Source organism: Haemorhous mexicanus, chromosome 1 (assembly GCF_027477595.1).
Source record: "Haemorhous mexicanus isolate bHaeMex1 chromosome 1, bHaeMex1.pri, whole genome shotgun sequence".
Taxonomy (NCBI): domain Eukaryota; kingdom Metazoa; phylum Chordata; class Aves; order Passeriformes; family Fringillidae; genus Haemorhous; species Haemorhous mexicanus.
The window spans coordinates 158,681,482-158,706,996 of NC_082341.1; the positions used below are offsets into that span (position 1 = coordinate 158,681,482).

The window sequence follows — 25,515 nt, forward strand, 5'->3', positions numbered from 1 at the left end:
TTAACAACTGTAGACCCCTCACCTCCACTGGAGGGAGAACACTTTGTTCCAGGTTTTTTCTCTCACTACTGGAACTGGGCATTGGAATTTCAGGCTCCAAAGTGACAACTGAGAGTCAGAGCCCGGCAGATTCCTCTGGGTTTTGGAGGATAACGGTGGATGCCAGGGGTGGAGGAGCCAAGGGGGTCTTGCTGGACCTCGTAGGGTGTCTTTGAAAGATAAAATATCTGCCAAATGTCGCTATAGAGCGCGACACCACGCAAAGCACCAAGACTCCATCAGGAGGGTGCATAAGAGAGATCTATCACAGCAACGCGTTGCTTTTATGGGTTTTCAAGATATTCACATTTGCTTAACAGGCACGTTCACTGCCCATTGGTCATGAGAAAGAAACAAAGTTCTCAGTAGGTGAACAAGGAGCCACGTGGTTCTGTGGGCCAGCTAGAGTCCGTATCTTTTAACTTTCTCTCCTTCATCATGTCGCCGTGTTGACAACCTTGATGTCTTCCTCAAGGGAGATACAGGGCTTTCCTTATCATCAGGAGGCCTTTGCTGGCTCACAGGAACAGCACAGGATGTCTTTCCTACATAGCCACGATCGTCTGCTGGCTGGACTGGGCTGAGCTGGGCCACATGGTGACACCTGATGAGGTTTCTATACCTGATACACGAATGGATCACCTGAGAGCTGTTCTTCTCTTTTCACCCTTTCCTCTTAAGCCTCGTATTGGGCGCCAAGAAGTGTCTTGGTTTAAGTGACAAATACCCAGGAAGGCAGGAACCTTCCTGGAGTAGAAAGAAAAGACCCCTTTCTCCAAATCAATGTAACTCTGAAAATTATGTGGCTTTCAGGCAAAAAGGTAGGAAAAGGAATAACTATTTTTTACTAGAAAATATAAAAACCGGAAGAGAACAAACAACGCCACAAGAGCAGGTGTTTCTCACCTGCTCAGCACTGATTTCTGTTGGTGTGTGGTTGGCACCATGGCCAGCAGGGGATGCTGCAGTGATGGAGTCATGGCCAGCAGGGGGCGCTTTGGGGAGGGACTGTCCTGGTTTAGGGAAAATTTGGGAGAGAATCTCCAAAAAAGGGGGCCCCTCCCCCCAGCTGGTTCGGGAAGAATTCCTCGGAGAGAAGTGGAAAGAACCTGTTTATTTGACAGGTACAGCACCCCCAGCACACAAAATGAACAATACCGGGTGACACCACTCTCACCGCTCTGAAAAAGGTGACAAATTCAGAACGTCTCTCCTGGGGTGGTCGCTCTGTTATCAGTCCCTCTGGTGCTGGGGCAGCTGCTGCAGCCTCAAGGTGCAAACTCTCGGTGTTCCCAGGTCCCAGTCTGGAGCAGGTTAGAGTAGGTCCAAAAAAGGAAAGGAGAAACAGTCCAGGAAGAAATCTGGACTCTATAGCTAAACGAACTAATGGGCAGAAGCAAGAGCAAAGTGAAAAGCCAGGCAAAAAGCGAAAGCAGCACTGTGTACTGCCCCCTCTGTGTGTCCCGCCAGCCGTGGGGGAGCAGGCTGATAAGAGCCAGTCTTGAAGGCACAGAACATAACATTCAGCATAAACAGAACAATGAGTGGGGATACAAACATCACAACGTCACCCTAGGACAGGGAGCCATGATCACCCAGAAGGGGGCGCTGCAGTGATGGACTCACAGCCACTAGGGGGCGCTGTGGTGAGGGACCCGTGGCCAGCAGGGGGCGCTGAGGTGAAGGATTTGTGTTCAGCAGGGGGCGCTGTACTGACACACCCGCAGCCACCAGGGGGCGCTGTGGTGAATGACCCACGGCCAGCAGGGGGTGCTGAGGTGAACGATTCATGACCAGCAGGGGGCGCTGAGGTGAGGGACCCGTGGCCCACAGGGGGCGCTGAGGGGAAGGATTTGTGACCAGCAGGGCGCGCTGTGCTGACACACCCGCAGCCACCAGGGGGCGCTGCGGTGAATGACCCATGGCCAGCAGGGGGTGCTGAGGTGAACGATTCATGACCAGCAGGGGGTGCTGTGGTGAAGGATTTGTGACCAGCAGGGGGTGCTGTGGTGAAGGACCCGTGGCCAGCAGGGGGCGCTGAGGTGAAGGATTTGTGACCAGCAGGGGGCGCTGTACTGACACACCCGCAGCCACCAGGGGGCGCTGCGGTGAATGACCCACGGCCAGCAGGGGGTGCTGAGGTGAAGGACTTGTGACCAGCAGGGGGCGCTGTGCTGACACACCCGCAGCCACGAGGGGGCGCTGCGGTGAATGACCCACGGCCAGCAGGGGGTGCTGAGGTGAATGATTCATGACCAGCAGGGGGCGCTGAGGTGAGGGACCCGTGGCCCACAGGGGGCGCTGAGGGGAAGGATTTGTGACCAGCAGGGGGCGCTGTACTGACACACCCGCAGCCACCAGGGGGCACTGCGGTGAATGACCCACGGCCAGCAGGGGGTGCTGAGGTGAACGACTCGTGACCAGCAGGGGGTGCTGTGGTGAAGGATTTGTGACCAGCAGGGGGCGCTGTACTGACACACCCGCGGCCACCAGGGGGTACTGAGGTGAACGACTCGTAGCCAGCAGGGGGCGCTGAGGTGGATGACTCGTGACCAGCAGGGGGTGCTGTGGTGGTTCTGCTGAGGGGACAGATAGGGTGTGGTGATCCCCATGTTGGGTGTGGCAATCCCCACAGCAGGTGTGATGATCCCCGTGGTGGGTGTGGTGATCCCCAGGGCTGATGCCCGGAAGGCAGGAAGGATATTTCTCCTTTTGCAAAGCTCACAGGCAGCGTTTGATCTCAGCACGATGCCTTGGAGTGGCTGCGTAGAACAGAGGCTAGACAAGAGGTAGGAGGATAAACTGAATATTAAAGGCCTTCAATATATAAACTCTGGGCTGCCAAAAGCCTCGCAGAGGCTACACCCAGGATGGACTGTGTGAGAAGTCTGCGGCCACGGGGTGGAGGTCTGCCAGCTAGCAACACCCTTGGTGGCCGGAGGGCACGCACGAGGATGGCTGCCCCCTGATCTCTGCTGAGATTGTGCCGGGTGGCAGTGATTGCAGCGGCGAGGGTGACACTGCAGAGGCTCAGCACGAGGAACACGAAGCAGAGGAAGCAGGGAAAGGACACTTGCCTGAGTCTCCAAGGAAACTTTATTTCCCAAAGGGGGTCAGGAGCAAATGCCAAAGAAGAGGGGGTCTAGCGAGCTTTTTAAAGAGGGGAGGGTATGAGGGGTGGATACAACTATTGACCAATGGGGGGGATCTTAGGGGAGGATAACATCACATAACTTAACCAATAGGGAGCACTCAGGGGCAGGAAGAAGCCTCTTAAACCAATAAATCATCGAAGCAGGGCTAACTGACAAGGAACATTCTGGAACACAAGGGGAGTGGTAACAGTAACTGACAGGAGCAAGGGGCAGGGTGACCAGGATTGGCAGGGGCATACGAGGGAATGAGGGGAGGAACAGGGACACTGACACAGTCAGTGACAGACAAGTGGCGGGAAAACTTTGAGGTAAACAACTTAGGGCTGAACCATTGGAGGGAATAGAACGGGGTACATGGGAGAAAACATTGTGACTAACTAACACAGAAACTCTAACTTTCCTATTAAAACTGCAGCCAAACATCAAACTACCACAGTGGACAATGGTTATGAGTTTTTCAGACAGATAGAAGTTTGGTCTGTTTGGTTAATTCTCCAATTACTGCTTCAGATAAGTCATATTCCCCCAGTTCACTTCCCCCGCCCCAATTAACTGTTTTTTTTTTTATTTTTTTATTTTTCGGGGTCTGAGGTAGAGGATGTTGTTGGTTCTCAGGCCTGGGAGGATTTTTTTGTCTAACCAAAACATAAAGTGAGCTTAATCACGCTCTGTATGGAGTTCAGAGTTACACACTAATGCAGCAGAGGATCTGAAAAATACAAAAACTAAAAGGTTAAGGCATCCAGCACTGCCAAGCAGTGGGCAGTAGAAACAGGAAAAGCAGGCAGATTCCATCAGAGTGCCAAATGGCAGTGTAGCAAAGGTCCCAGAGTGTGGTGGTGTTCGCAGGGGTCCCAGGATGAGGAAAGAGACGTGAATCTTGACTCCGTGTTTCAGAAGGCTGATTTATTATTTTATGATATATATTGTATTAAAACTATACTAAAAGAATAGAAGAAAGGATTTCATCAGAAGGCTTGCAAGGAAAAGGAAAAAAAAGAATGGAATGATAATAAAATCTTGTGACTGACCAGAGAGTCTGAGACAGCCAGACTTTGATTGGCCATTAATTAGAAACAACCACATGAGACCAATCACAGATGCACCTGTGTCATTCCACAGCAGCAGATAATTGATAATTATTGTTTTAATTTCTTTCCTGAGGCCTCTCAGCTTCTCAGGAGAAAAAATCCTGGCAAAGGGATTTTTCAGAAAATATCATGGCTACACCAGAGCAGTAATGCACAGCTCCTGCAGCGTGCATTTGCTGTCCTTGGTCCCACAAATGGCAGGAAGGAAACCAGCCCCCACTGCCCCGCCAAGTCTCTGGTCAGCTGCAACACCTCTCCTGTCAATCCTACACTGCAATTCCCAAATAATCCCCAGCAGGAGGGCTCACCCCCAGGTGGGACTCCCAAGCACCAAAATGAATTAATGGGAATGCCAGAGCCTGTCAGCCACATTCCTTTGTGTCTTAATTGCTGTCCCTTCATCTATAAACCCACCCCCATGCCCCAGCACCTTTCCAACAAAAATCCAAATAAATTCACTTGAAAAACATAACCCCCAGCAGAGAAAGTACCCGAGGGACTCAAGGATGACCCTTGGACTTCTGCAACCAAGGCTACAGAGGGTCCGAAGCCAACTACACTCCCGCAGAGGAGGAAATCCTGGCTGCCTGTGAAGGAGTCCAGGTTGCCTCAGAGGTGATTGGTACAGAAGCACAACTCCTCCTGGCACCCCGACTGCCGGTGCTGGGGTGGATGTTCAAAGGAAAGGTTCCCTCTACCCACGATGCCACCAGTGGTACACGGAGCAAATGGATTGCCCTCATCACACAGAGCGCCCGCACTGGAAACCTGAATCGCCCTGGGATTTTGGAGATAATTACAAACTGGCTGCAAGGTGAAGACTTTGGTTTCACTGATGAAGAGGAACAAGAGCAAGTAACACGGGCTGAAGAAGCTCCACCATACAACCAACTACCAGCAGAGGAAACACGCTACGCTCTTTTCACGGACGGTTCCTGTTGCATCGTAGGGATGAACCGGAAGTGGAAAGCAGCCGTATGGAGCCCCACACGACAGGTCGCTCAAGCTACCAAAGGAGAAGGTGGATCGAGCCAACTTGCTGAACTCAAAGCTGTTCAGCTGGCCCTGGACATTGCTGGGAGAGAGAAATGGCCAAAGGTCTGCCTCTACACTGATTCATGGATGGTAGCTAATGCTCTGTGGGGATGGCTGGAGAGGTGGGAAAAACCTAATTAGCAGCATAGAGGAAAACCAATTTGGGCTGCTGATGGGTGGAAAGACATCGCTGCTAGGGTAGGGAAGCTACCTGTGAAGGTCCGCCATGTAGATGCCCATGTCCCCAAGAGTAGAACCAGTGAGGAGCACCAAAACAATGAGCAGGTAGACCGGGCTGCAAAGATAGAGGTGTCAAAGATAGACCTAGACTGGGAACACAAGGGAGAGTTATTCCTAGCTCGGTGGGCCCATGATGCCTCAGGTCATCAGGGTAGAGATGCCACCTATAAGTGGGCACGAGACCGAGGGGTGGATCTAACCATGGACAGTATTTCTCAGGTTATCCATGACTGTGAGACGTGTGCTACAATCAAACAGGCAAAGCGAGTGAAGCCCCTGTGGTATGGTGGGCGGTGGTCCAAGTACAGGTATGGGGAGGCCTGGCAGATCGACTACATCACACTGCCCCAGACACGCCAAGGCAAGCTCTACGTGCTGACCATGGTGGAAGCCACCACGGGATGGTTGGAGACCTATCCTGTGCCTCATGCCACTGCCCAGAACTCCATCCTGGGCCTGGAAAAGCAAGTCCTGTGGAGACATGGAACCCCTGAGAGAACTGAGTCAAACAACAGGACCCATTTCAAGAACAGCCTTATCAACACCTGGGCCAAAAAACATGGTATCGAATGGATATATCATATCCCCTATCATGCACGAGCTGCCAGGAGAGCTGAATGGTGCAATGGACTGCTTAGGACTACCCTGAAGGCACTTGGTGGGGGGACTTTTAGAAACTGGGGAATGAACTTAGCAAAAGCCACCTGGATGGTCAACACCTGAGGGTCCTTCAATCGAGCTGGTCCTGCCCAGTCTGAACCCTTGCACACTGTAGATGGAGATAAAGTCCCTGTGGTACCCATGAAAGGTATTTTAGAAAAGACTGTTTGGATTAATCCCACCTCAGGCAAAGACAAACACATCTGTGGAATTGTTTTTGCTCAAGGACCTGGTTACACTTGGTGGGTAATGCAGAAAGATGGAGAAAGCCGTTGTGTACCACAGAAAAACCTAGTCTTAAGTGAGAACTGTGTGTAAGGGTTGATTGTGATACAGAGGGAAATAGAATAAGGGGTAGATAATGTCCTGGATTGCCAAGCCAATTGTATTCTATTTGCCACCTGTTTGGCAGTTGTCTCCTGTCCAGTGGGCAGTTTTCCTTATCTCTTCCACACCCACTCCTCCCTCCGGGGAGACACCTGCTGATAACAGGCCATGGAATGTCCCTGCATGGCTGATGAGAACTACAGAATCCCACTGGGAGATGGGAGCCCAGAGGGAGGAGCCAGGCATTCCTACCCGGATATAATCTGGAGATTCTGGAACACCAGCATGGCCTCTGCACTGGGTTTCCCAGAAAAACAGCTGCCTCTTCCACTGGATCTTCAGAAGAAAACTACACCTTTCTACAGTGTCGCACATCCCGGCTAGATGGTGACATGTGGGGGGTGACAGTCCCCCTTTTCTGGGGCTCTGCAGAATCCCAGCTACCAGTGGAGGCGTAACGTGGAACAAAAAAGGACACAGCAACACGGGCCTGGGGTGGCCCTGGGTCACTTTATTTGGGGTTACACTCCTGGGGTGGCACTGGGTCACTTTATTTGGGGTTACACTCCTGGGGTGGCCCTGGGTCACTTTATTTGGGGTTACATGGGCCTGGGGTGGCCCTGGGTCACTTTATTTGGGGTTACACTCCTGGGGTGGCACTGGGTCACTTTATTTGGTGTTACACTCCACAGACCTGGGGTGGCCCTGGGTCACTTTATTTGGGGTTACACTCCAGGGGTGGCACTGGGTCACTTTATTTGGGGTTACACTCCTGGGGTGGCCCTGGGTTATTTTATTTGGGGTTACACTCCAGGGGTGGCACTGGGTCACTTTATTTGGGGTTACACTCCTGGGGTGGCCCTGGGTCACTTTATTTGGGGTTACATGGGCCTGAGGTGGCACTGGGTCACTTTATTTGGGGTTACACTCCTGGGGTGGCACTGGGTCACTTTATTTGGGGTTACACTCCTGGGGTGGCACTGGGTCACTTTATTTGGGGTTACACTCCAGGGGTGGCACTGGGTCACTTTATTTGGGGTTACACTCCTGGGGTGGCACTGGGTCACTTTATTTGGGGTTACACTCCTGGGGTGGCCCTGGGTCACTTTATTTGGGGTTACATGGGCCTGGGGTGGCACTGGGTCACTTTATTTGGGGTTACACTCCTGGGGTGGCCCTGGGTTATTTTATTTGGGGTTACACTCCCATAGGGAGGATACAATGTAAGAACTGTGGGTGGAACACAAGGCAGGGAATGCAAGGGAGGAAAACTGCTTGGGACAGGAGGGGTTCACAACTGGCTGTGGGAGGAAGGGGTTTGAAACTGGGCAGAAAAGTAGCTAAATAGCAAAAAGATAAACCCACACCTGGCTCAACTGAATAACAAGACAAATCTGTGTCCCTCTAAAAGCAGGGGGAGAAAAAACCCCAAAAGAGCAAATCAAACAATAACCTGCAAAGTAAAAACTCAATGCAACACTTCAGGATCCCTGATCCAGCAGAACCACCCCTGCCACTCCAGGAGGGCTGCAGCCACAATTCCATTTGGACTGCTATCAACACCCTGACCAACAGGGTGTCAGGTTGTGTTCTGACTCTGTCAGTGTTGTTTTAGTTTACTGCATTGTTTATTTTATATTTTGTATTTTCTTCCCTATTAAAGAACTGTTATTTCCTGCTTCCATATTTTTTGCCTGAGAGCCCCTTAATTTAAAATTTAAAGCATTTCAGAGGAGGGAGCGGGGAGATTTACAATTTCCATTTCAAGAGAGGCTCCTGCCTTCCTTAGCAGACACCTGTCTTTCCAAACCAAACGAGTAGCTTAGGGAGTTATTCTAGCCCAGCGTTAATACACAGACCATTGTTCTATTTGTCCTTACATTTCTTCTTCTTATGTAATTTTTCTGCTGACAAATCTCATGGCACTGAGATTACCACTTAGCTCTAACCGCAGTTCTGCTGTCTCTGAGGCCTGCCTTTTGCAGCTTTCCCAAAACCCTCTGATTTTAAGGATTTCCCCCCCCAGCTCCCACTACTAAAACCAATAAATCAGTTTGAAATGTCTGCTATAGAGGTGACTTCTCTGGAGTCACAGCCAGCTGCCATTCTGCAGGTTCCCTTGGCCCTTCAGTGGCACCCGTTTGGCCTGTGAGCTGTGAAACACACCCCCCAGTCGTGCAGGACCAGTCCTTGCGCAGTTCCCAACACTGGCTGACAGACTGAGGGTTCTGTGCTGCTTTAAAGGTGAGCTGGGGAGAAATGGAACCCACAGAATAAAACCTGGCCCCCTTTTTGGCTGGGTGACGGTCGCGCTCAGTGAGCTGCTGGGAGTGGGACTGGGGGGCACTGGGGGGACATGGGACCATGGGGCTGTGGGATTGGGGGTCTGGGGGGTGAGAAATAAGAGAGAGAATAGAAAGTTTCAGTTCCCCTGAATTTGCTGGACTGGGCTTAAAAATGAACTAGCAAAAACCCACAGAAGGATGTAAAAGTGTGGACACAGCAGGGCAAATGTGGTTGGAACCCGTGGAGGAACAGAAAAAGGGAACTCCAGTGAGGAGTTTTTGGCAAGTTCTGTAACACAGAAGGAGCAGCGACTGACAAAATGAAAGTTTGAGGTGAGGTTATCTGGGATATTGGGGCACTCAGTGAAAACAACAGTGACAAAAGTCATTTTTAGGACTCTCCAGGACCATAAAGGGATTTCCAGAAAGAGGCGGAGCCATGCAACTTATATATGGGAAAAGCGAAGTTTCTGTGCTTGGTAAGGGACACATTTTAATGAATATTTATAATTATGATGGATAAATACCCCATGGCAAAGTCCCCCCTGAGCTGCAGGACCAGGAGAGATCTGCTGTGAGTCTGAGCTGATAAAGAATTCCAGCTTTCTGATAGCTCCAGTTCCATCAGGGAGATCACTCCAGCTGATTTTGGTATTGGAGGTGGGGGACATCTGAGGACACTTGGGGGGACACAGGACAGAGGGATTGGGATTGAGGATGTGGGGGGACACTGGGGAGTCACAGGCCTGGGATTGGGGTAACGGGGTGCTCTGGGGGAAAATTAGGGGGGGCACGGGATGGTGGGAGTGGGATTGGGGTCATGGGGGGGCTGGGAGTCACTGTGGGGGTAGGTGGTGATGCCTGGATTTGAGTCGAGGTCCTGGGGTGACACTGAAGAAATTGGGGAATGGGAGTGGTGCCTGGGAATGGGCCAAGGGGGACCCTGGGGGGTTCAGGGAGTGACCCCAGGATTTGGGTCAGGATCCTGCTGGGGGTGAGGGGACTTGTAGTCATGGGAGTAGGATTGGGCATCTGGGAGCCATGGTACTGTGGGATTGGGGTCCCTGGGTCTGGGGGACATTGGGGAGGCACAAGTAACCCCAGGATTCAGGATCAGGGACCCCAGACATGCCCAGGAGTCTGCTGGCCAGCAGTGCCTCTCTTCCCCCTGGGCTGGCCCCACTCCCCTGCCCAGTCCCTCACTGAGGAACCCTCCCTGTGTCTCTCCCATGTCCCCTCTGTGTCCCCCAGTGTCCCACCCTGGTCCCTGTGGCCTCTCCACTCCATGGCCCCCCTGGCACAGACCCTGGCACTGCTGGCAATGGCCATGGCCACCACAGCTGTCGATGTGATCCCCCTGGACATGGCCCAGGACTCCTTCGATGACCAGTACCGGGGCTGTGGCCCTGCCATGACCGTGGCGTTGCCGGCCCTCAACCGCTCCGAGTTCGAGCAGAACCCTCTCTTTGGCCAGGCCTGGGTGAAGGCCACAGCTGAGTGGCAGAGTCGGGGGTCCCCTGTGTCCCCTCTGTCATCCCCAGCCCAGGCCATCGCCCTCATGGCCTACACGATGAATGACCTGTACAAGAAGTTCAATGATGCCGTACGCGTGGCCGGGTCCTCCAGCCAGGAATACCGGGACAACTTCCACTTCAAAACGCTGCATTTCCTGCTGACCCAGGCCCTGGTGACGTTGAGGGACACTCAGGGATCTCAGTGTCACAACGTGTACCGGGGGGTGCACGGGGTCCGGTTCAAGGCTGAGTACGGTGACATCGTCCGGTTCGGTCAATTCACGTCGGCATCACAGAGTGGAACAACTGCCCAGCAATTCGGGATAGACACATTGTTCTATGTGCACACCTGCCACGGCGCAGTAATCCAGGAATTCTCCAACTATCCTGGTGAGAAGGAGGTGCTGATCCCACCCTTCGAGACCTTTGAGGTCATTGAAGAAAGCCAGGAAGGGGACAGGGCATGGATCCAGCTCCGCTCCACCGGGATCTTCAGCAAATACAGCTGCGAGTGGCTGGGAGGTGACACTACAGGTGACAGCCTGGGGCGATGGGGACACCCACTGTGGCCCTTAAGGCACAGGGACAATGACACTCGGTGGGACATAGGGGGACAGGGACCTGGGCACCCAGTGTATTTGTGGGGATAGGAGCGCCCACTGCTGGGAACGAGGACAGGGATACCCTGTGCTGGGGACACTTCCTGGGGGTGGGGGGACAGCAACACCCAGTGCTGGGGACACCCGCTATGGACAGGGGACACCCATGACAGGGCACAGGGGGTGGGGACACTCACTGAGAGTTTGGGGACAGGGACAGCCCATGCTGGGCACACCAAGTTTGGGGACACCCACTGTGGGCACGGGGACAGGAATGCCCATGACAGGGCACAGGGATGGGGATCCCCACATCTGGGAGGGGACAGGATTCAGGGACACCCCGGCCAGGGGACAACCAGGACAGGGACAGAGACAGGGATGTCCCCATTCCGATCCTGTCCCTCCCCACCAAAGGCAGTGCTGTGGGGACAGGCCCTGTGTGCTGGATGTGGGTGGGCTGGGACCCCTTGTGGCACTCCCTGAACCCCTGTCACCCCCTGTCACCTGCCATGGCACCCCCTGACTCCCCCTGACCCCTGTCATCCCTGAGCCCACCATGACCCCCCTGACCTCCCTGGTGCCTGAACACCCCCATGCCCCCTCCAACAGCCTGTCACCTGTCACCTCATGTCCCCATCTCTCCTGTCACCCCTAACCCCCCATTATGGTCCTCCCCCACCCCGTCACTCCCCACATGATCCCCCTGACGTCCCTCTCTTTGTCCCCCAGGTGGGAGTGTCCCCAGGGCTCCCTTCCACCTCAGTGGACTCCTCCTGGCCACCACAGCCCTGGCAGTGGCCACTGGGATCCTCTGAGCTACGAGACCACCACAGCCTCCAAGGTCACTGTCATCACTGTGGCCACCACAATCACCAATACCACCATGACCCCCAGAGAAACAAGGCCACCAAGGCTACCAAGGCCACCACAGCCACTCTGGCCACCTTGGCAGTTATTGCCACCGTGAGGTCACTGGGGCCACCACTGTTACAGTGGCAACTGCTGCCACCACAGCCATTCTGGCCACCATGGTCACTGTAACCACCAAGGCCACTGTGGCCACCTTGATCACCAAGACTCCTTGAGCCACAAAGTTACAACAGCCACTGTGACCACTGTGGCCAACAGTATCATTGTGCAAAGCAATTCTAATAAATATTTCTATCAAAACAATTCCTTTAAATAAATCTGACAAAGCCAGAAAAAGGTGACAATTCCTAAGCAGGGCTCGATGTCACTCCCCGCACCAACACTCATGGGAATGTCTCTTTCTCTCAACCTCGAGGAGGATACTCAGGGAGCAACCCCTTCCCGAAGGAGGAACCTCAGGCACATTCCATTTCCAGCAGAAACAGGGGAGAGGAATCTCTGAGACATTCCCAGGGTCAGCTGATGGATGGCCAGGCCCAGCTCTGGTGCTTCAGCCTCAGTTGTCAATTATGGGTTGGCAATTTGGGCTGGTTTTAGCCAAATTCAGCACCCAAATCAGCCCCAAAGGCCCCTCCCAACGCAGCCCCAGTGACCACAAATGGGACATTGTCCCTTGGGCACATTCCAGGCAGAGCATCCTGCCAAATCCTGCAGTTCGGGGAGACCTTAAAGGCTGGAAGTTGGGAGGTTTGAAAGGGAAGGGCAGGTCCTGTCCCTTTGGGAGGGACAGTCCCCAGTCTCAGACCAGGCTGGGTGGGACCTGCTGGAGCAGCTCTGCAGAAGAACCTGGGGGTGCTGGTGTTTGACCATTGGAGCTGGCTGTGTGGCCTGGGGTCAGGAGGGATCCAGGGGGCATCGGGAAGAGCAGGCCCAGGAAGTTGGGCAGTGTTTGTGCCCCTCTGCCCTTCCCAGGGAGGCACATCAGGAGTGCCGTGTCCAACTCGGTCCAGTGCTGCATCCAGTTCTGCCCAGTGCCATATCCCGGTCTGGGCACTCTGGACTCAGTCCTGTGCTCAGTGATGACGCTGCCTGAGCTGGGAGGTTGGGCCAGGTGCCCACTCTCGGTCCTTCCAGCCTGACCCATTCTGGGATTTGGGCATTGTGGCAGTTGCGGTTCGGGAATTGTCCACCGGAGGGCAGCAGCGAGCAAGGGAAATCAGCGTCACTGCGCGTGCCCCGCCCCCAGCTGCAGTTCCCGGTGCCAACAGCAGGTGGCAGCACGAGCTGCTGGCGCTGCCGAGCGCCCGCCCCGCCCCATCCCGGCCCCGGGGGCTCTGCAATGGTTTGGGATGGAGCGACCTTAAAGCCCGTCCGGTGCCAGCCCTGCCATGGGCAGGGACATCTTCCCCTGGGCCGGGCTGCTCCAGGCACCGCCCAACCTAGCCTTGGACCCTCCAGCAGTGGGGCAGCCACAGCTTTGTTATGGATGGTTAACATGATGATTGTCTCTCACAATGAAGGGATGTATATATTGTGTATATTAAGAGAAATTTTGTTAATTTATGGTTATATTATTGTGGTTTGTTTTTCAGACACCCTCTGTTCTCCCCATAGTCTCCTTTCCCCTCTCTGTGTTGTCACCAGATGGCCCTGGTTGTCAGGGCTGTGAGGGTCGTGTGGAGGGAGGACCTGTACCTGTGCCCCTTGCATGGGGCAGTTGGGAAAGGGCCCAGCCTGTTGCGGGGGAGGCGTGGCATGGCAAAATCTCAGTTCCAATCAGACTGCAGGAAGGTCTCTACCAATGGACAGCAAGGAAGAGTCAGCTGGCAGACTGTGGGAGGGGCCAGGGATATAGAAGGAAAATTTTTGTATATGTATGACTGCTTATGGATATGCATTTGGCTGATGCAATTCCAGGGGGATAAAAGGCAGAGCCGCCATTTTGTGGATGAGACTCTGGCTGCATCTAAGCATAGGATTCAAGTGGAACATTTTTACTATTGAACATTTGAGCAGAAAAATTCACCTTGCCCGAGGTTTCCTTGCAGAAAGGAGACAGAAGAGCCCTGTAATTTTATTTATGAACAAAGGACGAGGCCATGGGGAATTTCCCCATGAGGTCTCTCAAATCACGGGACAATTCAGCCTCCTATTTATCTCAATTTCCCGGCCATATATATCCCTCTCCCCTTCCCCATTGATGGAGGTGTTTGGAAGGTGCAGATTTCCCAATCTATCTACTGCACGTCCCCCTTGCTACTCACCTGGCTTTTCTGTAACACAGACACATGACCATTCAAATGAGCTTTAACTCCACCCTTTGTGGGGTAATTAATATTCATAAGCCTGTTAAGGCTTTGTTCTTCTTCTGGAAGTTCAGGAGTTTGGCAGGACCTTGTCTGAGCTGGTGTCAATGAGGAACATTTCCTGAAGCTTTCTCCAGTCACTTCCTTATCTCCAAGTCCCAGGCCCTACCCACCACCAGATTCACACAATCTGTCTGTAAAGAAACATTCCTCTTATTCCTTTCTCGGTTGGGATGCAGAAATAGGGTTTGGTTGGGTTTCAGTCCTGAATATGTGGGAGTTCCCAGAATTTGGGCAAGAATGCAAATAAATGAATCTCCAAAGAGGTAAAGGGGAGTCCGGGAAATGTTGGGGGGTGGGGAGTAGGTGGGGTTTTCTTTTTCTCTTCTCTTCTCTTCTCTTCTCTTCTCTTCTCTTCTCTTCTCTTCTCTTCTCTTCTCTTCTCTTCTCTTCTCTTCTCTTCTCTTCTCTTCTCTTCTCTTCTCTTCTCTTCTCTTCTCTTCTCTTCTCTTCTCTTCTCTTCTCTTCTCTCTCTCTCTCTCCTCTCCTCTCCTCTCCTCTCCTCTCCTCTCCTCTCCTCTCCTCTCCTCTCCTCTCCTCTCCTCTCCTCTCCTCTCCTCTCCTCTCCTCTCCTCTCCTCTCCTCTCCTCTCCTCTCCCTCTCCCTCTCCCTCTCCCTCTCCCTCTCCCTCTCCCTCTCCCTCTCCCTCTCCCTCTCCCTCTCCCTCTCCCTCTCCCTCTCCCTCTCCCTCTCCCTCTCCCTCTTCCTCTTCTCTTTTCCCTTTCTTCCCCTTTCCCCCCTGGGAAAATGGCAGTGGTGGCCTTGGTAACCTTGGTTGCCTCTTTTCTCTGGGGGTCATGGTGGCTGTTCTGGTTTGGGGCAAATTTGGGAGCGAAACCCAAAAGGGGTTTCTTTTGAAAAGCAGATTCAATCGGCCCCTCCCTCAACCAGTTTGGGGAAAAAATACCTACTTGGAGAAAAGTGGAAAAAACTGCTTAATAAACAATAAAATCTAAGCAATATTAAACAATAAAACCTCCTTCCACTCCAGAAGAGATGACAAACTCAGAAAAAGACCCCTCCCTGGATTGCAGCTTGGCTCACTCAGTCTCTTATCAGTTCCTTTGGTGTTGGAAATGCCGCTGCCCAGGCCTGACCTGGTGGGCCACAGGTGTGAGCTGCCAGTGCTCTTCTGGGTGGTCAGTCCAGAGCAGGTTTAGATGGCTCCAAAGAAAAAGGGGGAAAAAACACAGTCCAGGGAACTTCTTTGTTTCAGCTAGCTAAAACTAACTAAAAGCAAAGGAGAGCTCTGTCCGGCTGTCTGTCCATCTGCAGACAACACAGTCCAGGAGCAGGAACGTGGAGGAGTGAGTGCAGTGTCTGAAAACAAACTGGGCGCTTCTTCTCTCCCCCTTCAATCACTGGAACAAGTCTTAAAGGTGCAAAACTTTTCATTCAGCATAGACAGAACAGGTGATTTGGGATAAAAGCATCACATGGTCAACCCAGGACAGTGGCCTTGGCGATCGTGGAGACTGTGGTGACCTTCCTTGCCTAGTGGCTCAGACAATCCTGGTGGCCACTGCCAGGGCTGCAGTGGCCAAGAGGAGCTCTCAGAGGTGGGAAGGGGTCTGGAGGGCCATGGGGGGAGCAAGGGGGTTGAAGGCAGCCATAACACGGGGTTTGGAGGTACAGGAGAGGTGGGGGCCATGGGTGGGGGGAGGGCTAGCGGTGACTAGGAGTGTAGGAGGGAGATTGGTGGTCAGGGCAGTGACAGGGGCTTTAGGGATGATGGGACGTCAGGGGGCAGTGGGGACATAGAGCGAGCAAAAGGGTTTCAGGGGTGTCGTGGTTGTCTATAGGGGTGCCAGGAGGTCAGGGGGTGCCATGAGGGGTGTCAGGGAGGTGCCAGGGGTTCAGGGGGGGTCAGGACGGTCCTGGCCTACCCATGTCCAGCACACAGGGCCAGTCCCCACAGAGCTGGTCTGCAGAGGGGAGGGACAGAGGCAGCACAGGGTAGTCGCCATCTGTGTCGCTTTCCCTGTCCCTGTCCCTGACCTCCCCTGGCAGGGGTGTCCCTGTCTCCTCCCAGATGTGGGGGTCCCCATCCCTGTGCCATGTCATGGGTGTACCTGTCCCAGTGATCTCAAAGGTCTCGAAGGGTGGGATCAGCACCTCCTCCTCACTAGGACTGGAGGAGAATTTTCAGATGTCCACACCCTGACATGTCTGCACATGGAACATCATGTCTGTCCCAAATTGCTGAGTGATCTGTTTGTGCAGCGATGTCCATGTGAATTGACCAAACCGGACGGTGTCACCATGCCGCGCCTCGAACCAGACCCCGTGCACCCGCCGGAACACATGGTGACACTGTGGCCCCCAAGTGCCCTTCAACATCCCCATGGCATTGGTCAGCAGGAAATTCAGCACCCCAGAGTGGAAGTTGTCCTGGTATTCCTGGCGGGAGCACCCGGCCCCGCGCATGGCGTCACTGAACATGCTGTGCAGTGATATCGGGTCAGCCATCCTGGAGCAGCTCTGGAGAAGGAACTTGGGGCAGTGGTGGTTGGACAGTGGAGCTGGCCAGGTGGCTTGGGACCAGGAGAGATTCAGGGGGAATCAGGAGGACTAGGGCCAGGAGGTCGGGAAGTGATCATGACCTTCTGCCCTGCCCAGTGAGGCACATAAGGGGTGCTGTGTCCAGCTCTGTCCAATGCCATGTCCAGCTCTGCCCAGTGCTATGTCCAGTTCTGCTGAGCCATATCCAGCTCTGCCATGTCCCTCTCTGGGTTCCTCAGGACAGGAAAGACCTAGACGTCTGGGAACTCCTGAAGAGCAGCATGGATGATGACAGGACTGGAGCATTTCTGTCACAAGGTGACAAATGACAGAGAGAATGGAAATCTTTTCCTTCCACTGAAGGTGCTGGATAGAGCCTGGCAGAAATGATAAAATGATAAAATAAAATGATAATAATGTGAGAGGTGTGCACCCAGGATGAAAAACGTGGCTGGAGCCCATGGAAAAACAGATAAAGGGAACTCCAGTGGGGTTTTGGCAAGTCCTGTAAAAGGAAACAACAGCACCTGTGCAAAGCAATCGTTCTGGGCAAAGTCCCTTTGGTATCAAAGTGTTTGCTGAAAATGACCCCAAGAAACCCCATTTTTATGACTCTCCAGTGCAATAAAAGGAATTGGAGGAGGAGGAGGTGGATCAATGCAAATTATTTATGGGAAAAGTACAGTTTCTGTATTAGATAAGGGAGACTGTTTCATGAATATTTATAGTTACGGTGGATAAATACCCCATGGCAAAGTCCTCCCTGAGCTGCAGGACCAGGAGAGATCTGCTGTGAGTCCGAGCTGAGAAAGAATTCTGGGTTTCTGATACCTCCAGTTCCATCAGGGAGTTCACTCTGGCTGATTTCGGTATCAGGGGCCGGGGGACTCCAGGGGGACACTTGGAGGGGACATGGGACTGTGGGATTGGGATTGTGGTGCTTGGGGGACACTGGGGGAGTCACAGGGCTGGGATTGGGGTCATGGGGGCTCTGGGGGTAAATGAGGAGGGGACACGGGATGGTCTGAGTGGGATTGGGGTCATGGTGGGGCTGGCAGACACTTTGGGGGCAGGAGTGATGCCTGGATTTGGGTTGAGGTCTTGGGGTGACACCAAAGAAATTGGGGGATGGGAGTGTGTGGGAGTCTAGCTGGTCAGAGTGACCCTGAGAAAAGTTCTGAAGTCTCTTTTCCCAGCCCGGCGCTTGAAGAACGAGTCAGAGCTCTTCATTTCTCGGTCTCAAGGTGGTTTATTGCATCTTATCTATAAAATTCTCTCCCTGCCCAGCTGAGATCCGCTCAGCAGGACAGCCAGAGGCACTCTGCCCGCCCCCAGGGCGGTGTTATCTTTGTACACTACAAACTACGTGTGCAATATTTACAGTTATTTTCCAATACCTATCATCTATATTAGACAGTGAGTTTCTACTCCAGACCAATCTGAAAGTGCCACCATCACCAGTGCAGATGGAGGCAGAGAAGAAAAAGAAGAACAGCTAGACACGCCCAAATCCCTCCATCTTGTCCCCAGAAACCCCTCTACCAAAAATCCTAAAACCTACATTGGCACCCTGTGAGTACTTTATTTTTACACCATTTAAACTGCCGTGGCTTTTATCTCCTCATGTAAAGGTGGCAATTTGCTCCATGGTTCGTAATTGAACCCACTGGAGTTCTGGGCTGTGTGCCAGGGTCTCCGAGCCCCCTGGCAAGGGTCCTGGAAACTCTGGGCTCCGAGAGGGATGTCCTGAGTTCCGACAGGAGTGGGATTGGGGTCTGGGGACCGGCTGAGGGGGACACTGGGGGGCTCAGGGAGTGACTCCAGGATTTGGGTGGGGATTCTGTCAGGGCTGAGGGGACTTGTAGCCATGGCAGTAGGATTGGGCTTCTGGGGGCCATGGTACTGTGGGATTGGGGACCCTGGGGGTGGGGAATGTTGGGGAGGCATAAGTAATCTGGGATCAGGGATCAGGGACCCTGGACATGTTCAGGGGTCGGCTGGCCAGGAGTGCCTCCCTTCCCCTGATCCCACTGCCTTGCTGACCCCACTCCCCTCCCCAGTCCCTCACTGATGAACCCTCCCCGTGCCTCCCCCATGTCCCCTCTGTGTCCCCCAGTGTCCACACTGGTCCCTGTGGCCTCTCCCTGCCATGGCTCTCCTGGCCCAGACCCTGGCACTGCTGGCAATGGCCATGGCCACCGTGGCTGTCGATGTGATCCCCCTGGACATGGCCCAGGACTCCTTCGATGACCAGTACCGGGGCTGTGGCCCTGCCATGAAGGCGGCATTGCCGGCCCTCAACCGCTCCGAGTTCGAGCAGAACGAGAAGTTTGCTGATGTTTGGGTAAAGGCTGCAGATGAGTGGCAGAGTTGGGGCCCCCCTGTGTCCCCTCTGTCCCCAGACCAGGCCACCGCCATCATGGCCTTCACAATGACTGATCCCAGTCTATTCAATGATGCCGTGCACGTGGTTGGGCGCTCCCGCCAGGAATACCGGGACAACTTCCACTTCAAAACGCTGCATTTCCTGCTGACCGATGCCCTGGCGACGCTGAGGGATGCTCAGAATAGGCAGTGTCAGGACGCCTTCCTGAAGGTGTGTGACACCCGGTTTGAGGCACAGCGTGGTGACACCGTCCGGTTTGGTCTATTCATGCCGGTGTTCCCGAGGAAACCAAGTGGCGAGTGCTCCGGTGACACAATGCTCGAGCTGCACACGTGCCAGGGTGTGGAAATCCAGTTTTTCACTGAACATCCAGAAGAGAGAGTGGTGCTGATCCCACCCTTCGAGACCTTCAAGGTCACCCAATACACCCGGGAAGGAGACAAGACACAGATCCAGCTCCGCTCCACTGGGACCTTCAGCAAATACAACTGCGAGTGGCTGCGAGGTGACACTACAGGGGACAGTCCAGGGGATGGGGACAGCCATGATAAGGCACAGGGGACAATGACACTTACTGGGGATGTGGGACAGGGACACCCAGAGTGTGTGGGGCAACAAGGATTCTCTGGGTTGGGGACACCAAGTCTGGGGACACCCATTGTGGGCACAGGGACAGGAACACCCATGACAGGGAACAGGGGTGGAGGTCCCCACTTCTGGGAGGGAAAAAGGACAGGAACATCCATACCGGGGGACAAGGGACATGGACAGGGACAGAGACAGGACCTCCCAGAGTAAAGGAAAATGGGTGGGCCAGGACCCCTCATGGCACTCCCTGAAACCCTGTCACCCCCTGTAACCACCCATAGCAAGCCCTGAACACCCCTGACCCCTGTCACCTCTAAGCCCACCCTGACTCCCCTGACCTCCCTGGCCCCTGTACCCTCCTGTGTCCCCCCTGATATCCTGTCACTTGTCACACTCATGCCCCCATCTCTCCTGTCACCCTTAACCCCCCATTATGGCTATCTCTGATGCCCTTCCTACCCCACATAATCCCACTGATTCCCCTCTTTTTCCCCCAGGTTAGAGTGTTCCCAGGGCTCCTTTCCACCTCAGAAGACTCCTCCAGGCCACCACAGCCTTGGCAGTGGCCACCAGGATCCTCTGAGCCACAAGGCCATCAAGGTCACCAAGGTCACTGTGGCAGCTGTGGCCACCATGATCACCAAGACACTCTCAGCCACAAGGCTATCACAGCCACCCTGGCCAGTGTGGCCACCACGGCCACTCTGCAAAGCAATTCTAATAAATAATTCTATCAAACCAATTCCATTAAATAATTCTGACCAAGCCAGCAAAAAGTGACAATTCCTAAACAGGGCTCGATGTCACTCCCCACATCAACACTCAAGGGAATGTCTCTTTCTCTCAGCCACGAGGAGGATCCTTGGGGAGCATCCTCTCCCTGAGGGAGGAACCTCACAGACATTTCATTCCAAGTAGGAATAGGGGAGAGGAATCTCATTCTGAGAGAGGACTGGATGTTTCCAGGGTCAGATGATGGATGGCCAGGCCCAGCTCTGGTCTTTTAGCCTCAGTTGTCAATTTGAAGTTGGGGATTAGGGCTGGTTTTAGCCCAATTCAGCACCAAAATCAGCAGCAGACCCCTCTCAGTACAGCCCTGATGGCCATAAATAGGGCATAGTCCCTAGGACACATTCCAGGCAGAGCATCCTGTCAGATCCTGCAGTTCAGGGCACATTAAAGAATGGAAATTGGGAGGTTCAAGAGGGCAAGGGCAGGTCCTGTCCCTGGGGAAGGACAGTTCCCAATGCCAGTCCAGGCTGGGGTGGACCTGGTAGAGCAGCTGTGGAGAAGGTCCTGGGGGTGCTGGTGGGTGACATTGAGAGGAGCAGGGCCAGGAGGTGCTTGAATGATCGTGTCCCTGTGCCCTGCCCAGGGAGGCACAAAGGGAGTTCTGTATCCAGCTCTGTCCAGCACCGTGTCCAGTTTTGGGCTGCTCTAGTTTCCAATCCCAGTCAAAAGGGTGACGCTGCCTGAGCTGGGAGGTTGGGCCAGGTGCCCACTCTGGGTCCTTCCAGCCTGACCCATTCTGGGATTTGGGCATTCTGGCAGTTGCAGTTCGGGAATTGCCCACCAGAGAGCAGCAGCGAGTGCGGGAAATCAGCGTCACTGTGCATGCCCCGCCCCCAGCTGCAGTTCCCGGTGCCAACAGCAGGCGGCAGCACGAGCTGCTGGTGCTGCCGAGCGCCCGCCCCGCCCCATCCTTGCCCCGGGGGCTCTGCAATGGTTTGGGATGGAGCGACCTTAAAGCCCGTCCGGTGCCAGCCCTGCCATGGGCAGGGACATCTTCCCCTGAGCCAGGCTGCTCCCGGGCCTGCCCAACCTGGCCTTGGACACAGCCAGGGATGGGGCAGCCACAGCTTCTCTGGGCAGCGTGTGCCAGGGCATCACCACCGCCACAGGGAAGGATTTTATAGGAAAGGTGGGTTGTGAAAAATGACTGAGTGGGTTGGGTTCTTTTTGGGAGAAATGGTTGTCAATGTCTTCAAAATGGGTCTTGATGGCTCTACAAACATTTCGTTTGTCACTGAACCATGGTGCTTTGACCAGAAAGTTGAAGTCCTGAACTTTCAGGTAATAAGAGAAGTTGGTCCCCACGAAGTCTATTCCATATTCCAGATAGCCTGAACGTCTGAATTTTGGGGGGAAATAGCTTCAAGGGGGATGTGGGGGTAGGTGATTTGGGAATGCTGCACCTTCCTGGTACCTCAGCCAATGGGGAAAGGGAGACGGTAACTGATGCATTGTTCACAGGGGTCCCAGGATGAGGGAAGAGACGAGAAAGTTGACTCCATGTTTCAGAAGGCTTGGTTTATTATTTTATGATATATAATATATTAAAGCTATAGTAAAAGAACAGAAGGAAGGATTTCATCAAAAGGCTTAGCTAAGAATAGAAAAGGAATCAATAACAAAGGATTTTCTCTGTCTGAGACGGTCTGGACAGGTGGACTGTGATTGGTCATTAATTAGAAACAACCAGATGAGACCAATCACAGATCCACCTGTTGCATTCCACAGCAGCAGATAAAAATTGTTTGCATTTTGTTCTTGAGGCCTCTCAGCTTCTCAAGAAGGAAAAAACCTAAGGAAAGGATTTTTCATAGAACATGTCGGTGACAGGTAACGTGCGGCCAGGAGTTTGGGATAAAAGGAGGCTGTGCTCTCCGAATCCTCCAGAGAGAAACCCCACGGGGTATGGCTGTGGAAAGTCTCTCCCTTTACTTGAATCGATGTTCAAGACCTTGTGAACACTTGGCTTTTTCATAGTGTGGCTTTTCCCCCTATTCTGAAGGTGCTGGGTAAAGCTTAAAGTCTGACAGGCAAAAATGATAAAAGGATGTAAAAGTTTTTACACAGGACAATTAAAGTGGCTGGAAGCAGTGGAGAAAGAGATAAAGGGAACTCCAGTGGGGTTTTTGACAAATTCTGAAACACAGAAGGAGTGGCACCTGCCCAAAGTGAAAGTTTGAGGCAAGGCCATCTGGGATATTAGGGCACTCCGTGAAAACCACACTCTGACATGCCATTTTTATGACCCTCCAGGATAATAAAAATTATTTCCTTAAAGAGGCAGAGCCATGCCAACTATTTATGGGAAGTGTGCTGGTTTTGTACTAGCTAAGGAGCCCGTTTGAATGAATATGTATAATTAGGACAGACAGATTCTGCGTGTCCCTGAACTCCCCTGGAAGGTGTGTCCCTGGTCCCTCCCAGATGTGGGGGTCTCCATTCCTGTGGTCTATCATGGGTGTCCCTCTCCCTGTCCCCCATCACCTGTGGGTGTCATTGTCCCCTGTGCCTTATCATGGGTGTCCTCATACCCACAATGGGTGTCCCTTTGCTCCAGGTTATCCCCATGATGTCACGTCGGAGCCACTTGCACCTGTACCTGCTGAAGATCCCGCTGGAGCGGAGCTGGATCAACGCCCTGTCCCCTTCCTGGGTGACATTGGTGACTTCCAAGGTCTCAAAGGGTGGGATCAGCACCTCCTCCTCACTAGGATTGGAGGAGAATTCTCAGATGTCCACGCCCTAACACGTCTGCACCTGACACATCGTGTCTGTCCCAAAGTGCTGAGCGATCTGTTTATGTAGCGATGTTGATGTGAATCGACCAAACCGGACGGTGTCACCACGCCGTGTCTCGAACGGGACCCCGCGCACCCCTTGGAACACATGGTGACACCGTGGTCTCCGAGTGTCCCTCAGTGTCACCAGGGCATCAGTCAGCAGGAAATGCAGCGTTTTGAAGTGGAAGTTGTTCTGGTATTCCTGGCGGGAGCGCCCGGCCACAAGCACAGCGGTGTTGAACTCCTTGTACACGTCCTTCATTGTGTAGGTCATGAGGGCGATGGCCTGGGCTGGGGACAGAGGGGTCACAGGTGGCCCCCGCCTCCACCACTCAGCCGCAGCCTTCACTCAGACCTGGGCAAACAAAGGATTCTTCTGGAACTCAAAGCAGTTGAGGGATGGCAGCAGCTCGATCATGGAGTGTCGGCAGCCGGAGTACTGGTCATCAAAGGAGTCCCAGGCCATGTCCAGAGGCACCACTGTGATGGCTGTGGTGGCCACGGTCATTGCCAGCTGTGCCAGGGTCCAAACCAGAGGATCCAGAGAGAGGGGAGATGCCACCAGGGCCAGTGTGAGACACTGGGGACACTGGGAAACTGAGGGGACACTGTGGGACATGGGGAACACTGAGGAACACATCAGGACACTGATGGGACACTGAGAGGATGCTGAGGGGACATGGCAGAACACAGAGGGACTCGGAGGAACACCAGAGAACACAGGAAGGTCCCTCAATCAGGGCCTGGGGAAGGAGGGTGGTGTCAGTCTGGGGCGGGGGGCAGCCTTGACCAGGAGACCCCTAGACCCATCCTGGGAGCCTGATCCCAAATCCGGGGGTCACTCCTGGATATCCCAGAGTCCTCCAGTCGCTCCAGAGATCCAAATCTCATACCCACAGTCTTGAGCCCTTTCCCAGTGTCCCTTCAGCCTTGCCAAGAACCCCATCCAAATCTGGGGACCACTCCCTACTCCCCACAGTTTCCCCCAGCTCTCCCATCGCCCCAGTTACACTCCAAGTTCCCCCCCTGTTGCCCCCCAGAGCCCTGTGAACCCCATTGTCCCCCAGGTTCCCCCAGGATTCCAATCCCATGTCACATTCTCCTCCAGGGTCCCCCCAGTGTCCTCCAGGGCCCCAATCCTGATGCGGTGATCCCCTTCCTTCCCCCCCAGCCCCCCACCCTATCCCCCGCAAAGATTCCCCAGTGTCCCCCCAGCCCCAATACCAAAGTCAGCCGGAGTGCACTCCCTGATGGAACTGGAGGTATCAGAAAGCCAGAATTCTTTATCAGCACTGGACTCACAGCAGATCTCTCCTGGTCCTGCAGTTTGGGGGACTTTGCCAAGGGGTATTTATCCACCACAATTATAAATATTTATTTAAAAAGGACCTCTTAGCTAATACAAAACCAGCACTTTTCCTGTAAATAATTGGCATAGCTCTTCCTCTCTCGGGAAATCCTCTTATTGTCCTGAAGAGTTCTTATAAAGTGATCAGGAAGTTGTTTTCATTGACTGCCCTAATATCTCAGATGGCCTCACCTCAAACTTCTGCTTTTGGCAAGTGCTGCTCCTTCTGTGTTACAGAATTTGTCAAATATCCCCACTGGAGTTCCCTTCATCTCTTTTTACACTACTTTGAGCCACTTTTATTGTCCTGTGTAAATTCTTTTACATCCTTTTCTCATTTTTACCTATCAGACTTTAAGCTCTACCCAGCGCCTTCAGTGTGCAGGGAAAAGCCACACACAGAAAAAGCCAAGTGTTCACAAAGTAGTCTTGAAACTTGATTTGAATAAAGGGACAGAATTTCCACAGCCATCCTCCCGTGGAGTTTCTCTCTCGAGGTTTCAGAGGGCGCAGCCTCCTTTTAACCCAAACTCCCAGCCACACGTTGCCTTCTCCCTTTCCCCATTGGCCGAGGAACTGGGATGGTGCAGTATATTTCTATATTTCTATTTTGCCTTGGACTGGCTGGAACAGAGGCTAGACAAGAATATGAGAATAAAAGTGGGTCTTTATTAAAAACCTTCAACAGCTACATCTTGGGCAGGCAGAAGCCTCCAAGAGGCTTTACCCAAGATGGATGATGGTCATGAGATTCCATACAGTTCTAAGTGTGGTCTATTTATATCTCTGGGGTCAATCCTCCAATTACAGCTTCAGATAATGAAGTCATTTACTCCCAGTTTGCTCACCCCCAGCTTATTTTGTTCATAAGTTTCAGGGCCTGAGACAGTGAAGTGTCCTTGAGTTTCAGGCCTAGAGAGGAATTGTTTTGTCTGAAT

General features: G+C 53.3%; 2 protein-coding genes and 1 pseudogene across 4 annotated transcripts; 2 read left to right on the forward strand and 1 right to left on the reverse strand.

Annotated features, from left to right (window-relative positions):
- Positions 1-9,165: 9,165 nt before the first annotated feature.
- LOC132338943 (erythroblast NAD(P)(+)--arginine ADP-ribosyltransferase-like) lies at positions 9,166-12,151 on the forward strand. 3 transcript variants are annotated; one of them, XM_059868951.1, is made up of 3 exons: positions 9,166-9,406; positions 10,084-10,880; positions 11,675-12,151. In XM_059868951.1, exons 1-3 carry the CDS (start codon positions 9,345-9,347, stop codon positions 11,758-11,760), a joined length of 945 nt encoding a protein of 314 aa, XP_059724934.1. In that variant the 5' UTR covers positions 9,166-9,344; the 3' UTR covers positions 11,761-12,151. The 3 variants fall into 3 exon arrangements, with proteins under 3 accessions (XP_059724934.1, XP_059724940.1, XP_059724950.1); XM_059868957.1 differs by having other exon boundaries at positions 9,326-9,483; XM_059868967.1 differs by having other exon boundaries at positions 9,348-9,492.
- Positions 12,152-17,454: 5,303 nt separating this feature from the next.
- On the forward strand, positions 17,455-20,401 carry LOC132338965 (erythroblast NAD(P)(+)--arginine ADP-ribosyltransferase-like). The gene is made up of 3 exons (XM_059869006.1): positions 17,455-17,552; positions 18,800-19,574; positions 20,155-20,401. The coding sequence occupies exons 2-3, from the start codon at positions 18,833-18,835 to the stop codon at positions 20,157-20,159; spliced, it is 747 nt and encodes a 248-aa protein (XP_059724989.1). The 5' UTR covers positions 17,455-17,552; positions 18,800-18,832; the 3' UTR covers positions 20,160-20,401.
- A 2,389-nt stretch (positions 20,402-22,790) lies between these two features.
- LOC132329137 (NAD(P)(+)--arginine ADP-ribosyltransferase 2-like) lies at positions 22,791-23,737 on the reverse strand (annotated as a pseudogene).
- Between the last annotated feature and the right edge of the window lie 1,778 nt (positions 23,738-25,515).

Coding starts and splice junctions, on each gene's coding strand:
- LOC132338943 (XM_059868951.1), top strand. CDS start 9,345: ATGATGGATAAATACCCCATGGCAAAGTCCCCCCTGAGCTGCAGGACC. Junction 9,407..10,083: donor AGGACCAGGAGAGATCTGCT/GTGAGTCTGAGC, acceptor TGTGTCCCCCAG/TGTCCCACCCTGGTCCCTGT. Junction 10,881..11,674: donor GCTGGGAGGTGACACTACAG/GTGACAGCCTGG, acceptor TTTGTCCCCCAG/GTGGGAGTGTCCCCAGGGCT.
- LOC132338965 (XM_059869006.1), top strand. CDS start 18,833: ATGGCTCTCCTGGCCCAGACCCTGGCACTGCTGGCAATGGCCATGGCC.